The 21588-nt window shown below is 49.8% G+C and overlaps 1 protein-coding gene across 3 annotated transcripts in view; it reads left to right on the top strand.

Moving 5' to 3' along the window:
- Positions 1-21588, top strand: part of ARHGAP4 (Rho GTPase activating protein 4) — a 281778-nt gene that overhangs the window by 190491 nt on the left and 69699 nt on the right. For 2 of the 3 annotated variants that reach the window (XM_078664588.1, XM_078664590.1), the window contains exons 10-13: positions 850-934; positions 2825-2852; positions 4910-5012; positions 17784-17844. In XM_078664588.1, coding sequence (XP_078520714.1) covers positions 850-934; positions 2825-2852; positions 4910-5012; positions 17784-17844 — 277 coding nt within the window. Of the gene's footprint in view, positions 1-849; positions 935-2824; positions 2853-4909; positions 5013-6036; positions 6065-17783; positions 17845-21588 lie in introns of all 3 variants that reach the window. The other variant, XM_078664589.1, reaches the window with a different exon arrangement.

Raw genomic sequence — 21588 nt, 5'->3', positions numbered from 1 at the left:
TGTGGTGGACTCTCGTTGGTGCAGCCTTTGGGGGTTCCTGTGGTGGGCTCTTGATGGTGCAGCCTTTGGGGGTTCCTGTGGTGGACTCTTGATGGTGCAGCCTTTGGGTGTTCCTGTGGTGGACTCTTGATGGTGCAGCCTTTGGGTGTTCCTGCGGTGGACTCTCGTTGGTGCAACCTTTGGGTGTTCCTGCGGTGGACTCTTGATGGTGCAGCCTTTGGGGGTTCCTGTGGTGGACTCTTGATGGTGCAGCCTTTGGGGGTTCCTGTGGAGGACTCTCGACAGTGCAGCCTTTGGGGTTCTGTATCTTATTATATTGTTGTGGTGCCTTCTCTCTGCTCTTTGTAGATTCTTAGACCTGTATCACGATGGAGGAACGTTCCAGCCTGTGCCATTTGTGGACTCTGTAGACCTGTGTCTTTGGTGGATGCTTTGTCACAGGCCTTGCGGTGGTGTATGCTTTGTTGCGCGGTTTGTGGTGGACGCTTTGTGATGTGCTCTTGAATGGTGGATGCTTTGTCTCGAGCCCTGCAGTGGCATGTGCTGTGTCCTACCTTGCTATGCAGGATGCCTTGTCACATGCCCTAAGGTGATGGATGCTTTGTCACGTGCCCTGCAGTGGTGATGCTTGGTCACATTCTTTGCAATGGTGGACGCTTTGCCGCGCACCCTCTGGTGGTGGATTCGTTGTTGTTTGCTGCTTGCGGATTCCCAGACTTGGTACATTGCAGGAATCCTACATCTTGTGCTCTCTGGGGTCCCTTTTGTCTTTTCTCTCCAGTGCCCTAAACCCTCTGCTGCCACAAGGTCTTCAGTTGAGGCCTAATCTGTTTTTCATTTCCCCTGCAGAAGTTCAAGGAGTATGTGAACGGCCGAAGCCTCATCTCTAAACTGGAAGCAAAGCACAACCAGCTGCAGGACGCCATCGAGAAAGGTGAGAGCGGCTAGGCCAACTGCACCGGTGTGATCCCTCTCTGCATGGCCTGCCAGCCTGCTGGAGACCCTCAAACACTCTTATCTGTCCCTCCCTTCAGATCTTTCTCATTTCATCTCCTGCAGTCTTTCTTCTATTCACTCTCTTACTTTATCTTTTGCAGTCTTTCTTCCACTCACTCCCTTACTTTCTCTTGCAGTCTTTCTTTCACTCACCCTCTTACTTTGTCTCCTGCAGTCTTTCTTCCACTTACCACTTTAAATTCATCTTTCAGTCTTTCTTCCATTCACTCTTTTACTTTGTCTCTTGCAGTCTTTCTTTCACTCACCCTCTTTCTTCGTTCCCTGCAGTCTTTCTTCCACTCCACATGTTAACTTAATCTTTCTTCCATTCACTCCTCTACTTTGTCTCTTGCAGTCTTTCTTTCACTCACCATGTTAACTTCATCTTTCAGTCTTTCTTCCATTCTCCCCCTTAATTTGTCTCTTGCAGTCTTTATTCCACTCAGCCCTTTGTCTCTTGCAGTGTTTCTCCTGCTCACCCTCTTATATCATCTATTGGAGTCTTTCTTCCACTCACCCTCTTCCTTTGTCTTTCACAGTCTGTCTTCCACTCACTCTCTTACTCCATCTCTTTCTTTCAGCTACTCCTGCTAGTCTCTATTCTAATCAGTGACTTTCAATATTTCCAATTCATACCTTTTCTTCTTTTCTCTCGGCCAGTCCCTCGCTGCCACTGTTCTTATCTCTCTTACTGAATGTTACATCCATATTTCGTGTGTTATCTTGAACATTTCTCATCATCTCAGCTTTTTACCCTGCTGTTTGTTTTTCTCAACTTTATTTTTTTCCCAGTTATTTTTTTTGTTGTTTTTTTTCTTTAATGTTCATTTGCTACGGTTTTTCTTAAATGTCTTGATCATCTTTTTTGGGTTCAGCTGTGTTTGTTTTTGTGTTTTCTTTTTATTCTTGGTTTCTAATATTTTCTATTTTTCTCTTTGTTTTCTTTGTACCTTATTTCCATTGTGTATTTCCTGATTTTCTTTCCCTCTCTTCCTTCACCATCTTATATAGACTCCATAGTCTTGTTATTTGAGCCCATTTAGAAATATAAACATTTTTCCCCACTTGATTCAACCTTGAAAACCTCCCCTTTCAATGGACCCTGTTCCAATGCAGTTGTTTTTGCTGTTCTGCATTATGAGTATTGCAAATAGGTATTACATGCACGTATTCAACTACAGTGGTATTTTTTGAAAGATAATAAAACAAAATCAGCAAACATTTTAAAAAATGTGTGTAAAGCCCCGTTTTCGTCCCCCCACTGCCACATCCTTAGAAGGTAGGGCTGTACAGCGGTCAGATAAGCACAATGGCCAACCCTCTCCATTCAACTGGTGTAGGCATTAACTGCTTATTTTGGGGGGTAGTTTCAGCTTTTGGAGTAGGTGTGAGCCTTTTTAGTGAAATGATTGTAATTTTTTCAATTTGACTTTGAGACAGTTTTTCCATCGCAATGCGCTACCACGGTTCGTGGAACCAGCGAGTTGCGTATAGGGCACTTTTGATGTTCAGTTCTGTCTGCATTTTGTCTGCTCCCAACATTTAAGGCAACAAGGTCCACTTTGCACTCCCAAGTGCCAGTCCCTACTGTTTCATTGTGTCTGAGTGGGCGCCACTAGCGTGGTGCACGTCTTACACCAACTATCCCTTGTCGTCGTTCTGCAGTCCAGCAGCTCAATAACTGTGCAGAAACCCTGGGAAGGGAGTTTTATGTTATCACTTCCAGGCCTTGAGCAGCAAGGCTGATTCTGTGTCAGTATTATTAAAAGTGAGCATTCCCCACTCCTCCGCACTCTAATGTGGACTCTCTTTCTCTTCGCCCCTACAGGTGACGCGGAGGACCGAGAGATGTCGAGGTAAGCTATCCTGCCGCATTGGGCCCTTGGACCTAAAGGGTGGGGGCAGAGTGGAGATGTGATGGATGGTGCAGCCAGCCTCTAATATTCAATTCTGATTCAGGTGAGAAGTATGGCATGGCACTCTTTGTGAGGGCAGAATGGTGCTGCAGCAGGTGGCATCCTTGCTGTTGGTGCCTGGTTGTCTCAGAATCTCCTGGCAATGTTTGACAGTCAAAGCGGTACATGGGCTGCAAAGTGTGTTGGAGTGTTTGGGTGCTCAGTGGCATGAATGAAAGATGTCTGCGGTTGCTTGGCTTTGTGTTGCGAGAACTAGAGAGAAGAATGTTACCAAATTACACCAACGTACCAAAGTACCAAGTCAAGGTCTGATAGCATCCAAATTTGGCAACAGTTGCATAGTCCTGTTTAACCCCTTCGCTGCGGGGGGTATTCCCCCGCTGTGCTGGGGGGGAAGGGGCGCGCACAGCGCTCACATGCTCATGACGAGCTTAGCTCGTCATGAGGCACGGCGCTCCTGTGCTCATGACGAGCTGAGCTCGTCATGGCCCCACCCGTTCCCGTGGAACACTCAGCACAGCAGGGGAATTATCCCCGCATGCGAGCGTTCCACGGCTCATGACGAGCTGAGCTCGTCATGAGCACCGGAGCGCCGTAGCTCATGACGAGCTCAGCTCGTCATGAGCATTCAAGGGGTTAAGCAAGAGTTAAATTGGGAAGCTTTACCTACAGGAATAGCCACCTCTCCTTTCTATCCAAATGAAAAGTTTTGAGTCCCACAGCAGGAGCAGCAGCTCTAGAACAAGGAATCCTGCCAACATGATAATGGCTGCTTAGCCAGGGTGGTGAACAAGGTTGGGCAGAAGGCGTTTCATGACGAAGGTTGTGCAATCCCACTAGAGCAACCTAGGGCCAGATGTAGGTGGCCCAATACCGGTCGTTAACGGTGAAATTCGTTAAATTTCACTGCTACCGACCGGTATTTAGGCATTTGAGATGTAGGGAGGATTCGGTATTAAGGAATCGGTAAATACCGATTCCTTAATACCGATTCCTTATGGGCTTGAATTTAAGGAATCGGTAATACCGATTCCTTAAATGCAATGTAGGTAGCACTTAAAACAGTGCACCTCAGCCTTAACGAATCGCTATTTACCACCAACTCCAAGTTGGTGGTAAATAGCGATTTCCTTTCAAAAAGCACTTTTTTGCTTTTTGAAGTGTGGCATGTGGCCCACATCCATGCCCTAGGGGCATGCATATGTGCCACATGTGCACACATGCACATTTCAGAGGTGCAACAGGGTGTCCTTTAGACACCCTGGCACCCTTGAAATACCTCCCGCTAGTACTGATTCGGTAATACCGAATCGGTAATACAGAATGTCTTCACATTTATTCCTATGGGCTTCCAAGCCCATAGGAATGAATTGGTCGGTATTCGTTATTGCCGAATCTCAATTACGATTCGGTAATAACGAATATTAAGAATTCGGTATTTTTTACCGAATTCTTACCTACATCTGAAATACCGATACCTAAATACCAAATCGGTAAAATTTGGTATTTAGGAATCGGTATTTCCCAGTTACCTACATCTAGGCCTAGACTAGTGACTTCCAGAAGTGCTATAGTCTCAAAAAATCGCCATGGATCAGAAGGCACTGGTTTACGTGTTGGCCTATGAGCCAGAAGTAGTTGGAAAGGGCGATCCCATTGAGGAGGTGTCTGGTAGGCGGTAAGGAGGAGGCACAACAACAGCAGTATTGCCAAACCTGCAGCCTCTTATGATAGCTTTGATGCAGTCCCAGTTATAGAGAAATCGGTACCACGGCCACATTCTATGGGAGAGAAAAGCTGAATGGAAATCTGATTGGGGGGATCATACTGAAGACCGAGACACGCCTTAAGGACATGCATTGAGCATGCGTGCCCTGTGAGTTCTAGGGTGCAGGTATGCCAAGCCAATGCTGCATGTGCAGTTGGTGTGTGTGGCCCTGTGTTCGCTGACCTGTGTTAATGGGTTCCCGCTGTTCTTCCCCCCTGATTGGTTACAGGCTGCAGTCCATGGCCGGCATGTCCCTGAGGTCGAGGAAGCCGCGGCCGTGCTCCCAGTATAACCATAAACTCTTTAATGGCGATTTGGAGAAGTTTGTGCAGGTACCATGGCGGCGGCCTGCAGGCTGCACCCTCTGCTTCTAAGCTTGCTGTGGGCAGCGCCTGGCACCTCTGTGACTTCTCTTGCTCTTCCTCTTGCCAGTGTGATGTTGTTCAGTGGTGGTGGGCTCATTAAGGTTGTGTGTGTGTGTCATGTGATGTCTTCTTGGATCCACAGGGTGTTGGAGGGCCAGCATGGCACCCAGTGTGGTTCTGGGGAACGTGGTCTCCCTAAGGTCTTACTATCTGTATGATGTTCTGTACAAAACTCCTAACTTCCCAGTTGTTCAAGATGCACTCTGCCCCATGCACATCATCTGCCAGTCATATCAATAGACACCTCCATGCCCCTTTGCACAGTTGTTCCATAGATTTCAGGAGCCCCCGGTCCATCTGCACAGCCCCTGCCATTCCATATATACCCGGAGCCCGTATTCCTTCTGCACAGCCTCTGCTGTTCCATATATATTAGGAGCCCCTGGTCCATCTGCAGAGCCTCTTTCACTCCATATGTATCAGTAGTTCCCTCCCCCTTTGCATTGCACCTGATATTCCTTCAGGTCTTGGAGCCCCCTGTCCCTCTCCCCTGTCCCTTCTACCCCCTCAGGTCTTGGAGCCCCCTTGTCCCTCTCCACTGCCCCCTCAGTCTGCAGCCTGTCCTCTGCGGTGTTATCCAAGGACTGAGGTCTCCCTTGTGGTGGTTGGACCTTCCTCCGTGGGCTGCCCTTGAAGCTGCTGTGGACTCTGGTTCTTCGCTCTGCGTCGTCTGTCGCCAATCCCTGTGATGCAGCTGCTCTTGTGCCCCTTGTCTTTTGCTGCCTGTAACGCCTCTGCCTCTTGGTTTGTCTCCCCATCTTTTGTCTCTACCTACTCTCTCTTTCTCTCTTCTCTCTCGCCTTCTCTCTCTCTCGCTCCCTCTCCTCCCCACCCTCTGGTCTCGCACCCTCTCCTCCCCACCCTCTTGCGCTCGCTCTCCCCATCCTTTTCGTGCCACCTTTGTCTCCTTTGCTTTGCGGCTCCCCTTTAGGAGAAGCAGGTGTCTCTCTCGGATTCAGGTAAAGAGTCAGCCACTTGCATTGGCCCTTTTTGCGCTTGCCTTGTATCTGCATGTGCATGTGACTGTGTGCGGTGTGTAGACTTGCACTCTGAGATGGGACAGGCAATCCTGAGCTTTGGAAGACAGCGCTCCGAAGTCTGGCACCAGGGCCACAACGCGCTGCCCGTCAGCCAGGACCCTCTGGCCTCCACACTTGGCTGCTTTCTGTAGAAGCCCATCGGGCATAGTGTCCGCACCAGGGGAAGAGCCTCGTGCAGCTAGGCCGCGAGGCTACCCTTGGCTGCCGAAGAGAGTGGTGATGTGTAGAAGAGAGGGCGACAAATCAATCAATCAATCAATCATTTGTAAAGCGCACTACATACCCGAGAGCGTCTGAAGGCACTGGGTGGGGGGCGCTACTGATTGAACAGCCAGGTCTTGAGTAGCCTCCTGAAGGTCAGCAGGTCTTGGGTCTGTCGTAGGCTCAGTGGGAGGGTGTTCCATGTCTTGGCGGCGAGGTGGGAGAAGGATCTCCCATCGGTTGTTGTTCTTCGGATGCGCGGGACGGTGGCGAGTGAGAGGTCGGCGGAGCGGAGCTGGCGGTTGGGGATGTAGAAGGAGAGCCGTCTGTTGAGGTAGGCTGGGCCGGTCTTGTGGAGTGCCTTGTGTGCGTGGGTGAGGAGCTTGAAGGTGATCCTCTTGTTGACGGGGAGCCAGTGCAGGTTTCTCAGGTGGGGGGTGATGTGGCCGTGGTGTGGTACATCGAGGATCAGTCGTGCAGAGGCGTTTTGGATGCGTTGTAGTCGTTTGATGAGCGTAGAGGGCGTTTCCGAAGTCGAGTCTGCTGCTGACGAGGGCCTGGGTGACTGTCTTTCTTGTATCTGTCGGGATCCACCTGTAGATCTTGCGGAGCATGCGGAGGGTGTTGAAGCAGAAGGCTTTGAACACTGTGGGGGGGGGGAGGGGAGTGGGGGGGGGGCTGGAAGGCCCAACAGGGCCTTGTCCTAGCCGTGGCACACAGTCAGGAGAGCAAACTGCAATTTATGCTCCATGTGCATAAACAAGTATTGGCAATGGCAACAGATCTGGCTTATGAATGAAAATGCCGTTTGTGGCATGAAAGTGTTTGGTCACTTAATAAGTCATCATAGGTGAACTCTGTCACTCATCTTTGTATTTATGCATCCATTCATCCATCCACTGACTCATTCTTGCAGTCGCACTCCGACTTAACCACCATAAAATATACACAAACTCAACAACATATACAAGATACATTAAAAGAATACTAGTAGAAGAAAGAAAATATTCCGCCGTCTAAACACGGCAGGCGTATGCTTGTAAAATAAAACTAGACATAGCTGCAAGTGTCCGACATGCAGAAGTATTGTACATAGTCTGTTGTTGATTTAAAGTTCCAGCATGGACGCCACATTTAGAACCAAAGTTTTGACCTTCTTGGAATCGGAAAAGAATGATAGGCGATGGCCAACAGCATTCCATAAGGGTTTCCTGATTTAGAGGAAGTGGCTGTGAGGGATGCGGCGAACTGCTGATGAAATGAGCGGTACGTGCTAGCCGGAGAGCTGTAGTATCCTCCGAAACACAAAAACAAAAGGAGAGAAGCAAAGAAATGAAAGCGGGACTATAAAAGGGGAACAATAAAGGACTCTCCAACCAGCCCAGATACTGAAGTACACTTTTTTTCAGGTGGATGCGCATACATGATCAGGAAATTTCGTTATTAACGGGCAAGAGGGCCAATGACTGACGTGGACTGAACCATTACCCTGTGCAGTTCGCTGTCACATGTGGAAGCAGAGAGTTTAAGTGACACTCAGGTAGACCAATGGCAGAATACCGACGACCCAAAATCCCTCTCTGTATCTAAATGGATATATATTTATATTTAAATGGATGTGTGTATTATTTAATTCTTTTTATTACAAGATCTGGGCAGACGGCTAGGATGAGATTCTAGCAAGAATGATTACAGCACAAATCGTCTACCATATGGTTTATCAGCGGCGGGATCCCACCCTATAAAAATAATCTGTGGCATTTCGTGTAATGAAATTCCTTTCTGTAGGCTTTAATCAGGGAAGTGGCAAAATAACCCTGAAATACATTTTTACTGCCACTGCTTTTCACAATCAATATGTCAGGCCTGCTGTGTTTATGGGAACTTTTCCTTATAAAAAGATCTGACCTACGACACTGAAATACCTTTTCCTGGTGACCCAGTGAGGCCTGTAGCTGTTATCCTGCGCTTGTCACCATAACCAGCTCAGGCTCCTGTATTGAGTTAAAACTTCCCCACAATCCAACCACCAGCCATAAAATAACTCTGTATACAGTTACACAGCTGGTGAGTTAAACCATTCTCTCCCCTAAGAGGGTCTCGCAAGGATTCTGGAAATAACAATCCGCCATTAACCCATTGGCTGCTGCCGTCGGCCAACGGTCGTCGCGAGCACTACCTCGGTAGTGCTGCCCACGTCCATTGACTGACGCAGCCCCACCTGTTTCTTCGAACGTTCAGCACTGGCGCAGAACGTTTGAAGCAGCCAACGGGTTAAATGACTTGATTTAAACATATTCTTTTCACAACAAAAATGTCGGGTCTAGTGCCTTTATCGTAACATTTCATAATAACCAGATCGGGCCACGATCATTGGCTGCTGCCGTAACCAACTCAGTCCTGCTGCATCGAGTATAATTACAAAAAGATCAAAAGTGCTGCACAAGCAGTCTTTTTAGTGAAAGCACACACATTTGGCCCAATCAAAGCCTGTACTCCGGGAAACCAACATGGCAGTGGAGCCTAAGTCCCTCTTCACTAGTAATCTGAAAGCTCTTGTGTGTTGATCTCATAAGGTTGTGCAAAAGCTGCGCTGTCAATGCCAGACCTAAAAATGTATGCAGATTAGTGTAGAGCTAGGCATCCCCTGCTGTCTGAGGAAAAACAAGCACATACATTATTTACTTATCCAAGACACTTAAACAGCAGAAAGTTCAAGCTCAGGCAACCAGATAAAGTAACAAAATAACAGCTGATTGGAGTGGGAGCACAGTTTTATGCGCAAACACACGACATTTGCCCAATTAAAACATATACTCCTGTCCACCAATATGTGGGTGTAGCCAAAGCCCTGCTCAGTAGTACTCCTCTAAGCACTTTTTTAGGTTGATTAGATAAGGAGTGGCAACAGCTGTGCAGTCAAGCCAGACCTCAAAATGTCTTACACACCGCTCCTCTGAGCTCTTCCCTGCATGTAAAATACCTCACACAGATCCCCGCTGCCCTCTTCCCTGCATGTCAAAAATTGCTTACACACAACTGCTCTAACTTCTTCCCTGCATGTAAAATACCTCGCACGCAGCTCCGCCGCCCTCTTCCACATGTAAAATATCTCACACACAGCTCCGCCGCCCTCTTCCACATGTAAAATACCTCGCACGCAGCTCCGCCGCCCTCTCCCACATGTAAAATATCTCACACACAGCTCCGCTGCCCTCCACAAAAGTAAAATGCTTCACAAGCAGCTCCGCTGCTCTCTTCCACATGTAAAATACCTCACACGCAGCTCCGCTGATCTCTTCCACATGTAAAATAGCTCACACGCAGCTCCGCTGCCCTCTTCCACATGTAAAATACCTCGCACGCAGCTCCGCTGATCTCTTCCACATGTAAAATACCTCACACGCAGCTCCGCTGATCTCTTCCACATGTAAAATAGCTCACACGCAGCTCTGCTGCCCTCTTCCACATGTAAAATACCTCGCACGCAGCTCCGCTGCCCTCTTCCACATGTAAAATAGCTCACACGCAGCTCCGCTGATCTCTTCCACATGTAAAATACCTCACATGCAGCTCCTCTGATCTCTTCCACATGTAAAATAGCTCACACGCAGCTCCGCTGCCCTCTTCCACATGTAAAATACCTTGCACGCAGCTCCGCTGCCCTCTTCCACATGTAAAATACCTCGCACGCAGCTCCGCTGATCTCTTCCACATGTAAAATACCTCACACGCAGCTCCGCTGCCCTCTTCCACATGTAAAATACCTCGCACGCAGCTCCGCTGCCCTCTTCCACATGAAAAATACCTCGCACGCAGCGCCGCTGATCTCTTCCACATGTAAAATAGCTCGCACGCAGCTCCGCTGCCCTCTTCCACATGTAAAATACCTCGCACGCAGCTCCGCTGCCCTCTTCCACATGTAAAATACCTCGCACGCAGCTCCGCTGCCCTCTTCCACATGTAAAATACCTCGCACGCAGCTCCGCTGCCCTCTTCCACATGTAAAATACCTCGCACGCAGCTCCGCTGCCCTCTTCCACATGTAAAATACCTCGCACGCAGCTCCGCTGCTCTCTTCCACATGTAAAATACCTCGCACGCAGCTCCGCTGCTCTCTTCCACATGTAAAATACCTCACACGCAGCTCCGCTGCTCTCTTCCACATGTAAAATACCTCACACGCAGCTCCGCTGCCCTCTTCCACATGTAAAATACCTCGCACGCAGCTCCGCTGATCTCTTCCACATGTAAAATACCTCGCACGCAGCTCCGCTGATCTCTTCCACATGTAAAATACCTCACACGCAGCTCCGCTGCTTTCTTCCACATGTAAAATACCTCACACGCAGCTCCGCTGATCTCTTCCACATGTAAAATACCTCACACGCAGCTCCGCTGCCCTCGTCCACATGTAAAATACCTCACACGCAGCTCCGCTGATCTCTTCCACATGTAAAATACCTCACACGCAGCTCCGCTGCTTTCTTCCACATGTAAAATACCTCACACGCAGCTCCGCTGATCTCTTCCACATGTAAAATACCTCACACGCAGCTCCGCTGATCTCTTCCACATGTAAAATACCTCACACGCAGCTCTGCTGCTTTCTTCCACATGTAAAATACCTCACACGCAGCTCCGCTGATCTCTTCCACATGTAAAATAGCTCACACGCAGCTCCGCTGCCCTCTTCCACAAAAATGTCCAGCTCCCTTGACCTCTTCATTCCACATAAAAATGTCTTACACACAGCTCATCGTGTAAAATATCCTGCACACAGCTCCACTGCCCTCGTTCCTGCTAGGCCACCATAGAGAGAGGGTCTCCACGCTTATGTACACGTGCATTCCCATGCATGGACCTCCACTGAGCTGCTCCCTGCCGGGCGAGGATAGCGAGAGCCGTGCCAGGGTGCTTGTACATGTGAAACGTATTGCACCGGGCACCATGGCTAGTGTAGAACCTTCTCTGCACCAGGCCAGAGGCACTTGAGGAGCTGAGGTGTCAAAAGGAAACTGACCATGTCCCCACCCTGTACATGAGTGAAGCAGCTCACACGCACCCCCTTCACCAGCCCCCTGCGCGTCTCTGCTGGGGGTGCTGCGTGAGTGGCCCTTCGTGACCTGTGTGGTGGCCACGGCTCGCCATCTGGGCTTTGAGGGACAGGTCACTAGGGCTGATGAAGAGGTCTCTCTGCGGGTGGTTCATGCACAGCTCGTGTTTGATTGGTTGGGGGTTGGTGGGTGGTATACCCAGATTGCCATCCGTGTGCACCAGAAACTAGGATCCACCAGAAAGGACTAGGTGGGTGTTGGAACCTGTAAGCCTCTACCACCTTTCGTCCCTTCTAAAGGGCGTGTAAACGGCGCCCTCTGCACCAAGAACGCGTCACCTGTCAGTTTGTAGGACATTGTGTGTTCTTGGGCTGCGCCTTGCTATGTTGACAGTCAGAATGCTGCACAAAGGGCTCTTTGCACCCACTGTTTACCACCCTCCCCCTCACATACACACACACCTGCCTGCCTCCTGCTCCCATGTCATTGAGGGCGACAGCTTGCTTTCCATGCAGACAGCTGTTTGCCCCTTTGTTTGTATACCTCTTTTGTTCTCACGTGCACACAAACCCAAACACCTGGCTTATGTTTTCTGATGAAGTTCTTGGAGACCGGTGTCTGCAGGTATTTGAATCAGGATGTTCCCTATTTGCATATAGGCAAAGTTTTCTTTTTCTAGTTACCCTCGAGCATAATGGTCCAAAACTCAGTATTCTGATCACTTCTTACCTTCTATTTAGTTTGTTATTCAGCAAGCTGTAGTTCCGCTCTAGCCAACATGTTTCGTCATCACAGGCTTCATCAGGGCTCGTTGCATGACCTGATGGTTCCAAATCAAATTCATTCTCTTTTAGGCTCTTTGAAAAGCTTTGTGATGCATATCTGTTGTGAAGGGCTGAGGTAGCCAATCATTTCCTCTTGAAGCTCCAGAGAATTTCAAATTACGATATATTGGACGTTAGAACACATAGGTAGTGTGCACGCGCAATTTTCCCTCGCTACCTAACTTTATATATGTAAAGTTTCTGAGAGCCTCTGAGGAGGGTTGGTGGCACCAGAGGGGTTATTGTGGTGACATATGAGGTGCACAATGACAGACACCAGCCCCTTGGATGCGTCATGTCAGAGCCTTGCGCACTCAAAAGGTTGGAAGGGTGGTAGGTAGAATTCACAAGTTTCCTTTGGCCTAGGGTGGACTGACACGTCATGTGTTGTGTCCTCCTAGCTGCCTCCCCTGGGGACCCCCTCTCACCACTCTCAGGGAAAGCCCTCCATGCAGCAGTGTGCTTCGCAGCCTCACTAGGGGTGTGCAGCGCTATATAAATAGTGCAGTCACAGCGTCTCGTACGGGTTGAAGATAGCGCTATATAAATACCACAGTACTATACAATACTTCTCAAACCTCTGGCAGGCAGGCGTGAGTATTCTGTGGCCCCCATTCACAGGATAGAGGCCCCCAGGCGTGCACAGCTGGCCGCCCCCGTGGGTGACCTCATACCTGATACACTCCTGATATTGGGTTCCAATTCTGAAATAAAAAGTGATGAAATTAAAACGTTCAAAATTAAAATAACCAACAGTTGTTGGAAATGTCATAAGACTTTAATATTGGGTCAGAAGAGGGTAAGGACAGAGTTTGGGTGAGTTTTGGGGTGTGCCTGAGGTCAGGGTCCTATCTATGGTAAGGGCTGGGATAACATTAGGGGTGTGCTTTAACCTTCTCTTGGGGGGGGGGGCAAGATTCAGGTAGGGTAAGGAAAGGGGCGAAAGAGCATGTTGGGGTTCACCTTAGTGCTAGGGTTAGGGAGAGGCATTGCGCTAATGGATGGGGTGAAGACGCACCTTGTAGCGTGAGGGTTAAACTAATAGGTAGGGTAAAGAAGCATTTTATAGTAAGGGATAGGGTAATGAATGTGGGGAAGAAGTGTCTTAAAGAATAGGGGATTGGGTAGTGGATACAGTGAAGGGACACCTTCTAGAGTAAGAGAGAGAGTGCAGGGCAGTGCTTAATTTGTGCCAGTGGTTTCCGGTGCTGTGTACCGGCACTTAATTCTTAACACCAGCACTTATGACAGTCTGCCACATGGTGGTGCAGTTGAATTATTTAGATATGAGCAGAACAACAGTTGTTTATGAATTCAATATGCATAATAAATGGCTAAAACCTGCCTCCCAAGCCTTCTATTAGCTTTGGGGGCCTCGAATAGTCTGACTTGTCTCACTTGTAGGAGTGTGAGGGTTACTAGTTGTGTAAATACAGTCAGCAGCGCTGCCAGGGGCAATGGGCTTTCGGACTGCCAGCATGCTTTAGGGTGCTTTATGGTCTGGGTCACGGCACAAGGATGTGGCGTCCAACAGGCAGGTCAGGGTGTCGGGTCACAACACTAGGATGTGACGTCCGGCAGGCAGGTCAGTGTGTCTGGGTCACGACAGTAAGATGTGATGTCCGGCAGGGAGGTCAGGGCATCTGGGTCACGGCATTACCATGTGACGTCCAGGCAGGTCAGGGCGTCCGGGTCACGGCATTAGGATGCGACGTCCAGCAGGCAGGTCAGGGCGTCTGGGTCACGGCATTACCATGTGACGTCCGGCAGGCAGGTCAGGGCCTCTGGGTCACGGCATTACCATGTGACGTCCAGCAGGCAGGTCAGGGCGTCGGGGTCACGGCACTAGGATGTGACGTCCAGGCAGGTCAGGGCGTCTGGGTCACGGCATTACCTTGTGACGTCCAGCAGGCAGGTCAGGGTGTCGAGGTCACGCCATTACCATGTGACGTCCGGCAGGCAGGTCAGGGCGTCTGGGTCACGGCATTACAATGTGACGTCCAGCAGGCAGGTCAGGGCGTCGGGTCACGGCATTACCATGTGACGTGCAGCAGGCAGGTCAGGGCGTCTGAGTCACGCACTAGGATGTGACGTCCAGCAGGCAGGTCAGGGCGTCTGGGTCACGGCATTAGGATGTGACGTCCAGCAGGCAGGTCAGGGCGTCTGGGTCACGGCATTAGGATGTGGCGTCCAGCAGGCAGGTCAGGGCGTCTGGGTCACGGCATTAGGATGTGACGTCCAGCAGGCAGGTCAGGGGGTCTGGGTCACAGCATTAGGATGTGGCGTCCAGCAGGCAGGTCAGGCGTCTGGGTCACGGCATTAGGATGTGGCGTCCAGCAGGCAGGTCAGGGGGTCTGGGTCACAGCATTAGGATGTGGCGTCCAGCAGGCAGGTCAGGGCGTCTGGGTCACGGCATTAGGATGTGACGTCCAGCAGGCAGGTCAGGGGGTCTGGGTCACAGCATTAGGATGTGGCGTCCAGCAGGCAGGTCAGGGCGTTTGGGTCACGGCACTAGGATGTGATGTCCGGCAGGCAGGTCAGGGCGTCTGGTCACGGCAGTAAGATGTGACGTCCAGCAGGCAGGTCAGGGTGTCAAGGTCACGGCATTACCATGTGACGTCCAGCAGGCAGGTCAGGGCGTCTGGGTCACGGCATTACCATGTGACGTCCAGCAGGTAGGTCAGGGCGTCGGGTCACGGCATTAGGATGTGACGTGCAGCAGGCAGGTCAGGGCGTCTGGGTCACGGCATTACCATGTGAAGTCCAGCAGGCAGGTCAGGGTGTCGGGTCACGGCATTAGGATGTAACGTGCAGCAGGCAGGTCAGGGTGTCGGGGTCACAGCATTAGGATGTGACGTCCAGCAGGCAGGTCAGGGTGTTGGGGTCACAGCATTAGGATGTGACGTCCAGCAGGCAGGTCAGGGTATCGGGGTCACAGCATTAGGATGTGACGTCCGGCAGCCAGGTCAGGGTGTCGGGGTCACAGCATTAGGATGTGACGTCCAGCAGCCAGGTCAAGGTGTCGGGGTCACAGCATTAGGATGTGAAGTACGGCAGGCAGGTCAGGGCGTCTGGGTCACGGCATTAGGATGTGGCGTCCAGCAGGCAGGTCAGGGCGTCTGGGTCACGGCATTAGGATGTGACGTCCAGCAGGCAGGTCAGGGGGTCTGGGTCACAGCATTAGGATGTGACGTCCAGCAGGCAGGTCAGGGCGTCTGGGTCACGGCATTAGGATGTGGCGTCCAGCAGGCAGGTCAGGGTGTTTGGGTCACGGCACTAGGATGTGACGTCCGGCAGGCAGGTCAGGGCGTCTGGGTCACGGCAGTAAGATGTGACGTCCAGCAGGCAGGTCAGGGTGTCGAGGTCACGGCAGTAAGATGTGACGTCCAGCAGGCAGGTCAGGGTGTCGAGGTCACGGCATTAGGAAGTGACGTGCAGCAGGCAGGTCAGGGCGTCTGGGTCACGGCATTACCATGTGACGTCCAGCAGGCAGGTCAGGGCGTCGGGTCACGGCATTAGGATGTGACGTGCAGCAGACAGGTCAGGGCATCGGGTCACGGCATTACCATGTGACGTCCAGCAGGCAGGTCAGGGTGTCGGGGTCACAGCATTAGGATGTGACGTCCAGCAGACAGGTCAGGGTGTCGGGGTCACAGCATTAGGATGTGACGTCCGGCAGCCAGGTCAGGGTGTCGGGGTCACAGCATTAGGATGTGATGTACGGCAGGCAGGTCAGGGTGTCGGGGTCACAGCATTAGGATGTGACGTCCGGCAGGCAGGTCAGGGTGTCGGGTCACGGCATTAGGATGTGACGTGCAGCAGGCAGGTCAGGGTGTCGGGGTCACAGCATTAGGATGTGATGTACGGCAGGCAGGTCAGGGTGTCGGGGTCACGGCATTAGGATGTGACGTCCAGCAGGCAGGTGAGGGTGTCGGGGTCACAGCATTAGGATGTGACGTCCAGCAGCCAGGTCAGGATGTCGGGGTCACAGAATTAGGATGTGATGTACGGCAGGCAGGTCAGGGTGTCGGGGTCACAGAATTAGGATGTGACGTCCAGCAGGCAGGTCAGGGTGTCGGGGTCACAGCATTAGGATGTGACGTCCAGCAGCCAGGTCAGGGTGTCGGGGTCACAGTATTAGGATGTGATGTACGGCAGGCAGGTCAGGGTGTCGGGGTCACAGCATTAGGATGTGATGTACGGCAGGCAGGTCAGGGCGTCTGGGTCACGGCAGTAGGATGTGGCGTGCAGCAGGCAGGTCAGGGCGTCTGGGTCACGGCACTAGGATGCGACGTCCAGCAGGCAGGTCAGGGCGTCGGGGTCACAGCACTAGGATGTGACGTCCGGCAGGCAGGTCAGGGCGTCTGGGTCACAGCACTAGGATGTGACGTCCGGCAGGCAGGTCAGGGCGTCTGGGTCACAATACTAGGATGCGACGTCCGGCAGGCAGGTCAGGGTGTCGGGTCACAACACTAGGATGTGACGTCCAGCAGGCAGGTCAGGGCGTCTGGGTCACGGCATTAGGATGTGGCGTCCAGCAGGCAGGTCAGGGCGTTTTAGGTCACGGCACTAGGATGTGATGTCCGGCAGGCAGGTCAGGGCGTCTGGTCACGGCAGTAAGATGTGACGTCCAGCAGGCAGGTCAGGGCGTCTGGGTCACGGCATTACCATGTGACGTCCAGCAGGCAGGTCAGGGCGTCGGGGTCACAGCACTAGGATGTGACGTCCAGCAGGCAGGTCAGGGCGTCTGGGTCACGGCATTACCATGTGACGTCCAGCAGGCAGGTCAGGGCGTCTGGGTCACGGCATTAGGATGTGGCGTCCGGCAGGCAGGTCAGGGGGTCTGAGTCACGGCATTAAGATTTGACGTCCTGCAGGCAGGGCAGTGTCTGGGTCACGGCACTAGGATGTGACGTCCAGCAGGAAGGTCAGTTTGTCTTGGTCACGGCATTAAGATCTGACCTCTGACCTTATTTTGTTACCTAGCTGAAGCACCTGTGGAGCGGCTTTGAGTCTAGATCCCATATGTAGGATTGAATCTTACTCTGTACATCACCATCTCCATAGAGGGTCTGGGGTGTGTCTGAGAGATTGAGGGCCCCTTACTGAGAGCAGTCTCTGTCACGCGGGGTAGTGCACCCTGGGAGAAGCTGCCCCTGCTGCATCCTGCCCTGCTCTTGATATCTTGAGTCGTCCATCTTAATTGAGAAGCTTTCTCCTGATACCTTCCACCATCCCTGCATCCTCTACTTACAGTTCTGTGGTCCTTTCTCAAAGGTACCAGAGGATGATAGGATGGAACACCCAGGTGCACCCCGAGCACCTGTTGTTCAGCCAGGCGACTCTCAGAAAGCAGCCAAGTGGGAGCCAGACTCCTTCCCTTTAGCTCCCAGGAGAAATCAATATTCAATCTACAATTTGCATGGAAAGCTAGTAACACCCCAACTCCCCACCTCAGCATTGCTGATTTTGAGAATGAAGCCCCCTAGATACAGTGACTGTCTCTGACCCTCTCATCACCTCTGCCTGACTCTGTGGTTTTCACTCTCCTTTCAGGATACTGGACAGACGGTGCCCTTGGTGGTGGAGAGCTGCATTCGCTTCATTAACCTGCACGGTAAGGGTCCGCGTCCTTCTCCGGGGGTCGCGTCCTCCTGTCCTATTGAGTGTGTCTCTATCTTAGTTGTGATACAGAAGGGGATGATGGACGGAGCATCTGAATCAATCAAACACTCACCCCCAGTCAAAAGATCTGGGTTTAATCCATCACCATTCTTTAGCCCACTCTGCCACCCCAGTTCAGACCTGGCCATATGCATATGCAAATCAGTCTGTCCCTGTGCCTCATGGGAACAGTCCAGCCCGAACTGCCAAGCCATGCCTTCCCTGGACCGGAAACAAGCATCCTGGGACCTGTTTCGCATTCATAATCCTCATCAGCCAGGCTATCTTGAATCCAGTGGCCAAGTGAACAAGGGACTCACGTCTGAGCATACCCTGCCAACATAGGGCGAACAAAGCGATACAAAAGGGGATGATGGACGGAGCATTTGAGCAAATCAAACACTCACCCCCAGTCAACTGATCTGGGTTTAATCCATCACCATTCTTTAGTTCACTCAGCCACCCCAGTTCAGACATGGCCATATGCAAATCAGTCTGACCCTGTGCCTCATGGGAACAGTCCAGCCCGAACTGCCAAGCCATGTCTTCCTGGACCGGAAACAAGCATCCTGGGACTGGTTTCAGATTAATAATGTTAATCTTAGTTGTGAGCTGCTGGTCACATCTCCCAACACCAGGAAGAGAGTCCTGGAGAACTTGTAGTTTGTTTATTTATAAATCCTCAAATGGGCTGAGCCGACCAGGGCTATTGTAGGCCTTGGCAGATCAAACTCCATTAGATTCCTTCCTTCTGCTGTCGTGGGAGGATCTCTGGAAGGGTTCTTGTAAACTCTTCCAGACTTCTGAAGACATCTTCATTTCCTTGGTTGTTAAATAGAAAGTCATGAGACTAAAATTTTTTAAGTTGTTAAGTCAGAATCAGAATTAACTTTATTGGGTTTTCAATGTGTAGAAAACCATAAAAGTACAATTGTTAAAATGTATCTTTTGCCAACACTTACAAGGATTTCATGATTTTAAAAGACAGCTACATGATAACAATTTAAGATTAAAACTGCTTTTTGTGAATTATAAGAAAATATAAATAAAAAAAAAGCATGTTCATTTATTTATTTACAATGCAAACATTTTAAAATCCTAGGCAAAAAGGTGATAGTCTATTCTATTCTAACTTTGATCTCTGGCGAACAATTGATTTAAAAAATTTGATTATAATCTTTGTTAGCCATTCCTCCTCCAAAAACTGTAAGTATATCATTGCTGGTCAACATCTCCTAAAACCCATATGTTTTAATACCGGAATAATCCATAACTTTCTTGAATCACAATAGTATTTACAAAATAAAAATGTATGGATGGTGGTCTGGGTTGTGAGACCATCACAGGGACAAAATGGTAAGGCTGTTGACCAGTTATTTTTCTTCGGAAAGGTGACCAGTCGATGGAAGAAATTTAATCTGAACCGGGTCAACAGAAATCTCTCATAGCTAGTGGTGTTAAGGGTTAGGTACGGTTGGATAGAAAAAGTGGTCTGTATAGCCAGACTATGCACAGTTGAAGGTTTAACGGATTCTTTGGCCAGTCGCAGGTCGTCAAGTTGTTAAGTCTTTTGTTGAGGCTGGGACATGAAATCATCAAGCAGATGTTTCCAACTCTCGAAGATTTCTTGAAGAAAGTAAGCTTCCTGCGGCAAAATGGAGAAACTGTATGAAATCTATCTATACCAAAAAGATTTTGAGATCAGATGTCAGGAAAAGTCTTTCTCTGTCGGTCTTCTTATCAAGAACCGAATGAGGAGGACTCTATGAAGCCGCGTAAGTGGTCGTAGTCAGGACCTCACAAGCACACAAACCACTGAGGTGGTTCTCTTCCTCCTTATAAAAGAGATGTGCCTCTGCGAAAGAGTGAGTTCCCTCCTTTGCAGAAGCTCATCTTTTTCTCTTTTCTGAGGAGTGATCTGTCCTCTTGACATCTCATCCCTGCCTCATTTTGTACCACTTTTGTCTGCCATAAGTGTGGCGGGGTATGCTCAGACGTGAGTCCTTTGCTCACTTTGCCACTGGATTCAAGCAAGCCGGGCTGAAGACGGCTGAAATGCCAGAAACCGGTCCTCGGAAGCTTGTTTCCGGTCCAGGGAAGGCATGGCTTGGCAGTTTATTTTATTTATTTTTTTTTATTTTGAAAGTTTTATATAGCGCGAACAAGATCTTTGCAGATATCAGAGCGCTGACTCGGGGGTGAAGGAATAATACAAAGTAATATTTGAGGTAGTTAGGTACAAGGTGCTTAGTTACATAGGTAGGTCAAAAAACATGAGGTAGGTCACAGGTGAGGTAGTGTCGGTACACGGTGCATAGACAAACAGTTGCGTCAATAATATAAAGTACAAAAATAAGGAGCATATAATTGCTTAAGCGTGTTTAAAATTTTTGGAGCTTAAAGGTGGGCATAGTTGAGGTGGGTGAGTGCAGGATGTATAGTCCCACAGGTGCGACAGTAGTAGAGAAGTAGGTTCTCAGTCCAGCCCGAACAGTCCAGTTCGGGCTGGACTGTTCCCATGAGGCACAGGGTCAGACTGATTTGCATATGGCAATGTCTGAACTGGGGTGGCAGAGTGGGCTAAAGAACGGTGATGGATTAAACCCAGATCAGTTGACTGGGTGTGAGTGTTTGATTGGTTCAGATGCTCCGTCCATCACCACCCCCTTTTGTATCATTAAGGGATGGGGCATTTGACATCTGGGTGCTCTGCGTTCTCCCTCGTGTCCGGATGCTCGACATCGGCAAATGCATCATTGGCAACTCAAACTATCATCACTGGCCAAAACCCTCTAGAGCAGTGTTTCCCAAACTGTGGTCCTCGGACCCCGAGGGGTCCGTGACACATTCCCAGGGGGGTCCGCAGGCAACAGTTTTAAAAGCACAGAAAAGTTTCTTGTATAATTATTTCCAGCAGCAATAAAAGTGTCAAGATAAAGCCAGTGATTAATGTACCGGCTGGAGCTTGAGGAGAGTTTTGTTCAGTGGCAGCTTTGACTTAACTAATGTAGCACAGGGGGTTAATGTGCCTACTGCAAAGAATGTGTAACATGCATTTTAAAAAGCAGCATTTTATGTGCATAGATTCGTGGTTACTGCTTTTGTCATAGAGATTATTTTGTTACTGTGCACTTCATAAGTGACAATCGTAATGTAGCAGAGGGACCTATAAACTGTCATCAAAGAGCTGCTTGAAAACTGCATGGTACCAGTTAGTAACTTTTGTTTTTTCCCAGTTATTCATTATCCTGATGCTGCTAAAAAGATTTATTTGGGTGGAAATACATTTTTAATGTTAAAGTCAATGCTAGCCACTGTGTTATGTTCTGAATCCTGAGTTTGTGCTTTTCCAGACCAAGCACTCTTTAAACATTTTATATGCACACTGATTTACATGTATGATTCAATGTCTCTATATGTGTGTGATGTAAAGTGCTCTGACATCTTACAATGGTATGAGAGATGCTAGAAAGCAAATGAAATACATGTCACAGAGGGGCTATTACTTCAATATAAAATACTAAGGGCCAGATGTACGATCCGTTTTTATATGCGTGAACGGGTTCGTGAACCCGCTTTCACATGCAAAAACGTATTGGGCCATGTACATTGCCTATTTCGCGAGTCGCAATTTGTTTGTGACTCTCTAAATAGGTTTTGCAACTTGCTATTTGGAAGGGGCATTCCCTTCCAATTA

Source organism: Lissotriton helveticus, chromosome 10, assembly GCF_964261635.1.
Source record: "Lissotriton helveticus chromosome 10, aLisHel1.1, whole genome shotgun sequence".
In the NCBI taxonomy this organism is placed as follows: Eukaryota; Metazoa; Chordata; class Amphibia; order Caudata; family Salamandridae; genus Lissotriton; species Lissotriton helveticus.
This window is presented reverse-complemented; position numbering and strand designations above follow the sequence as displayed.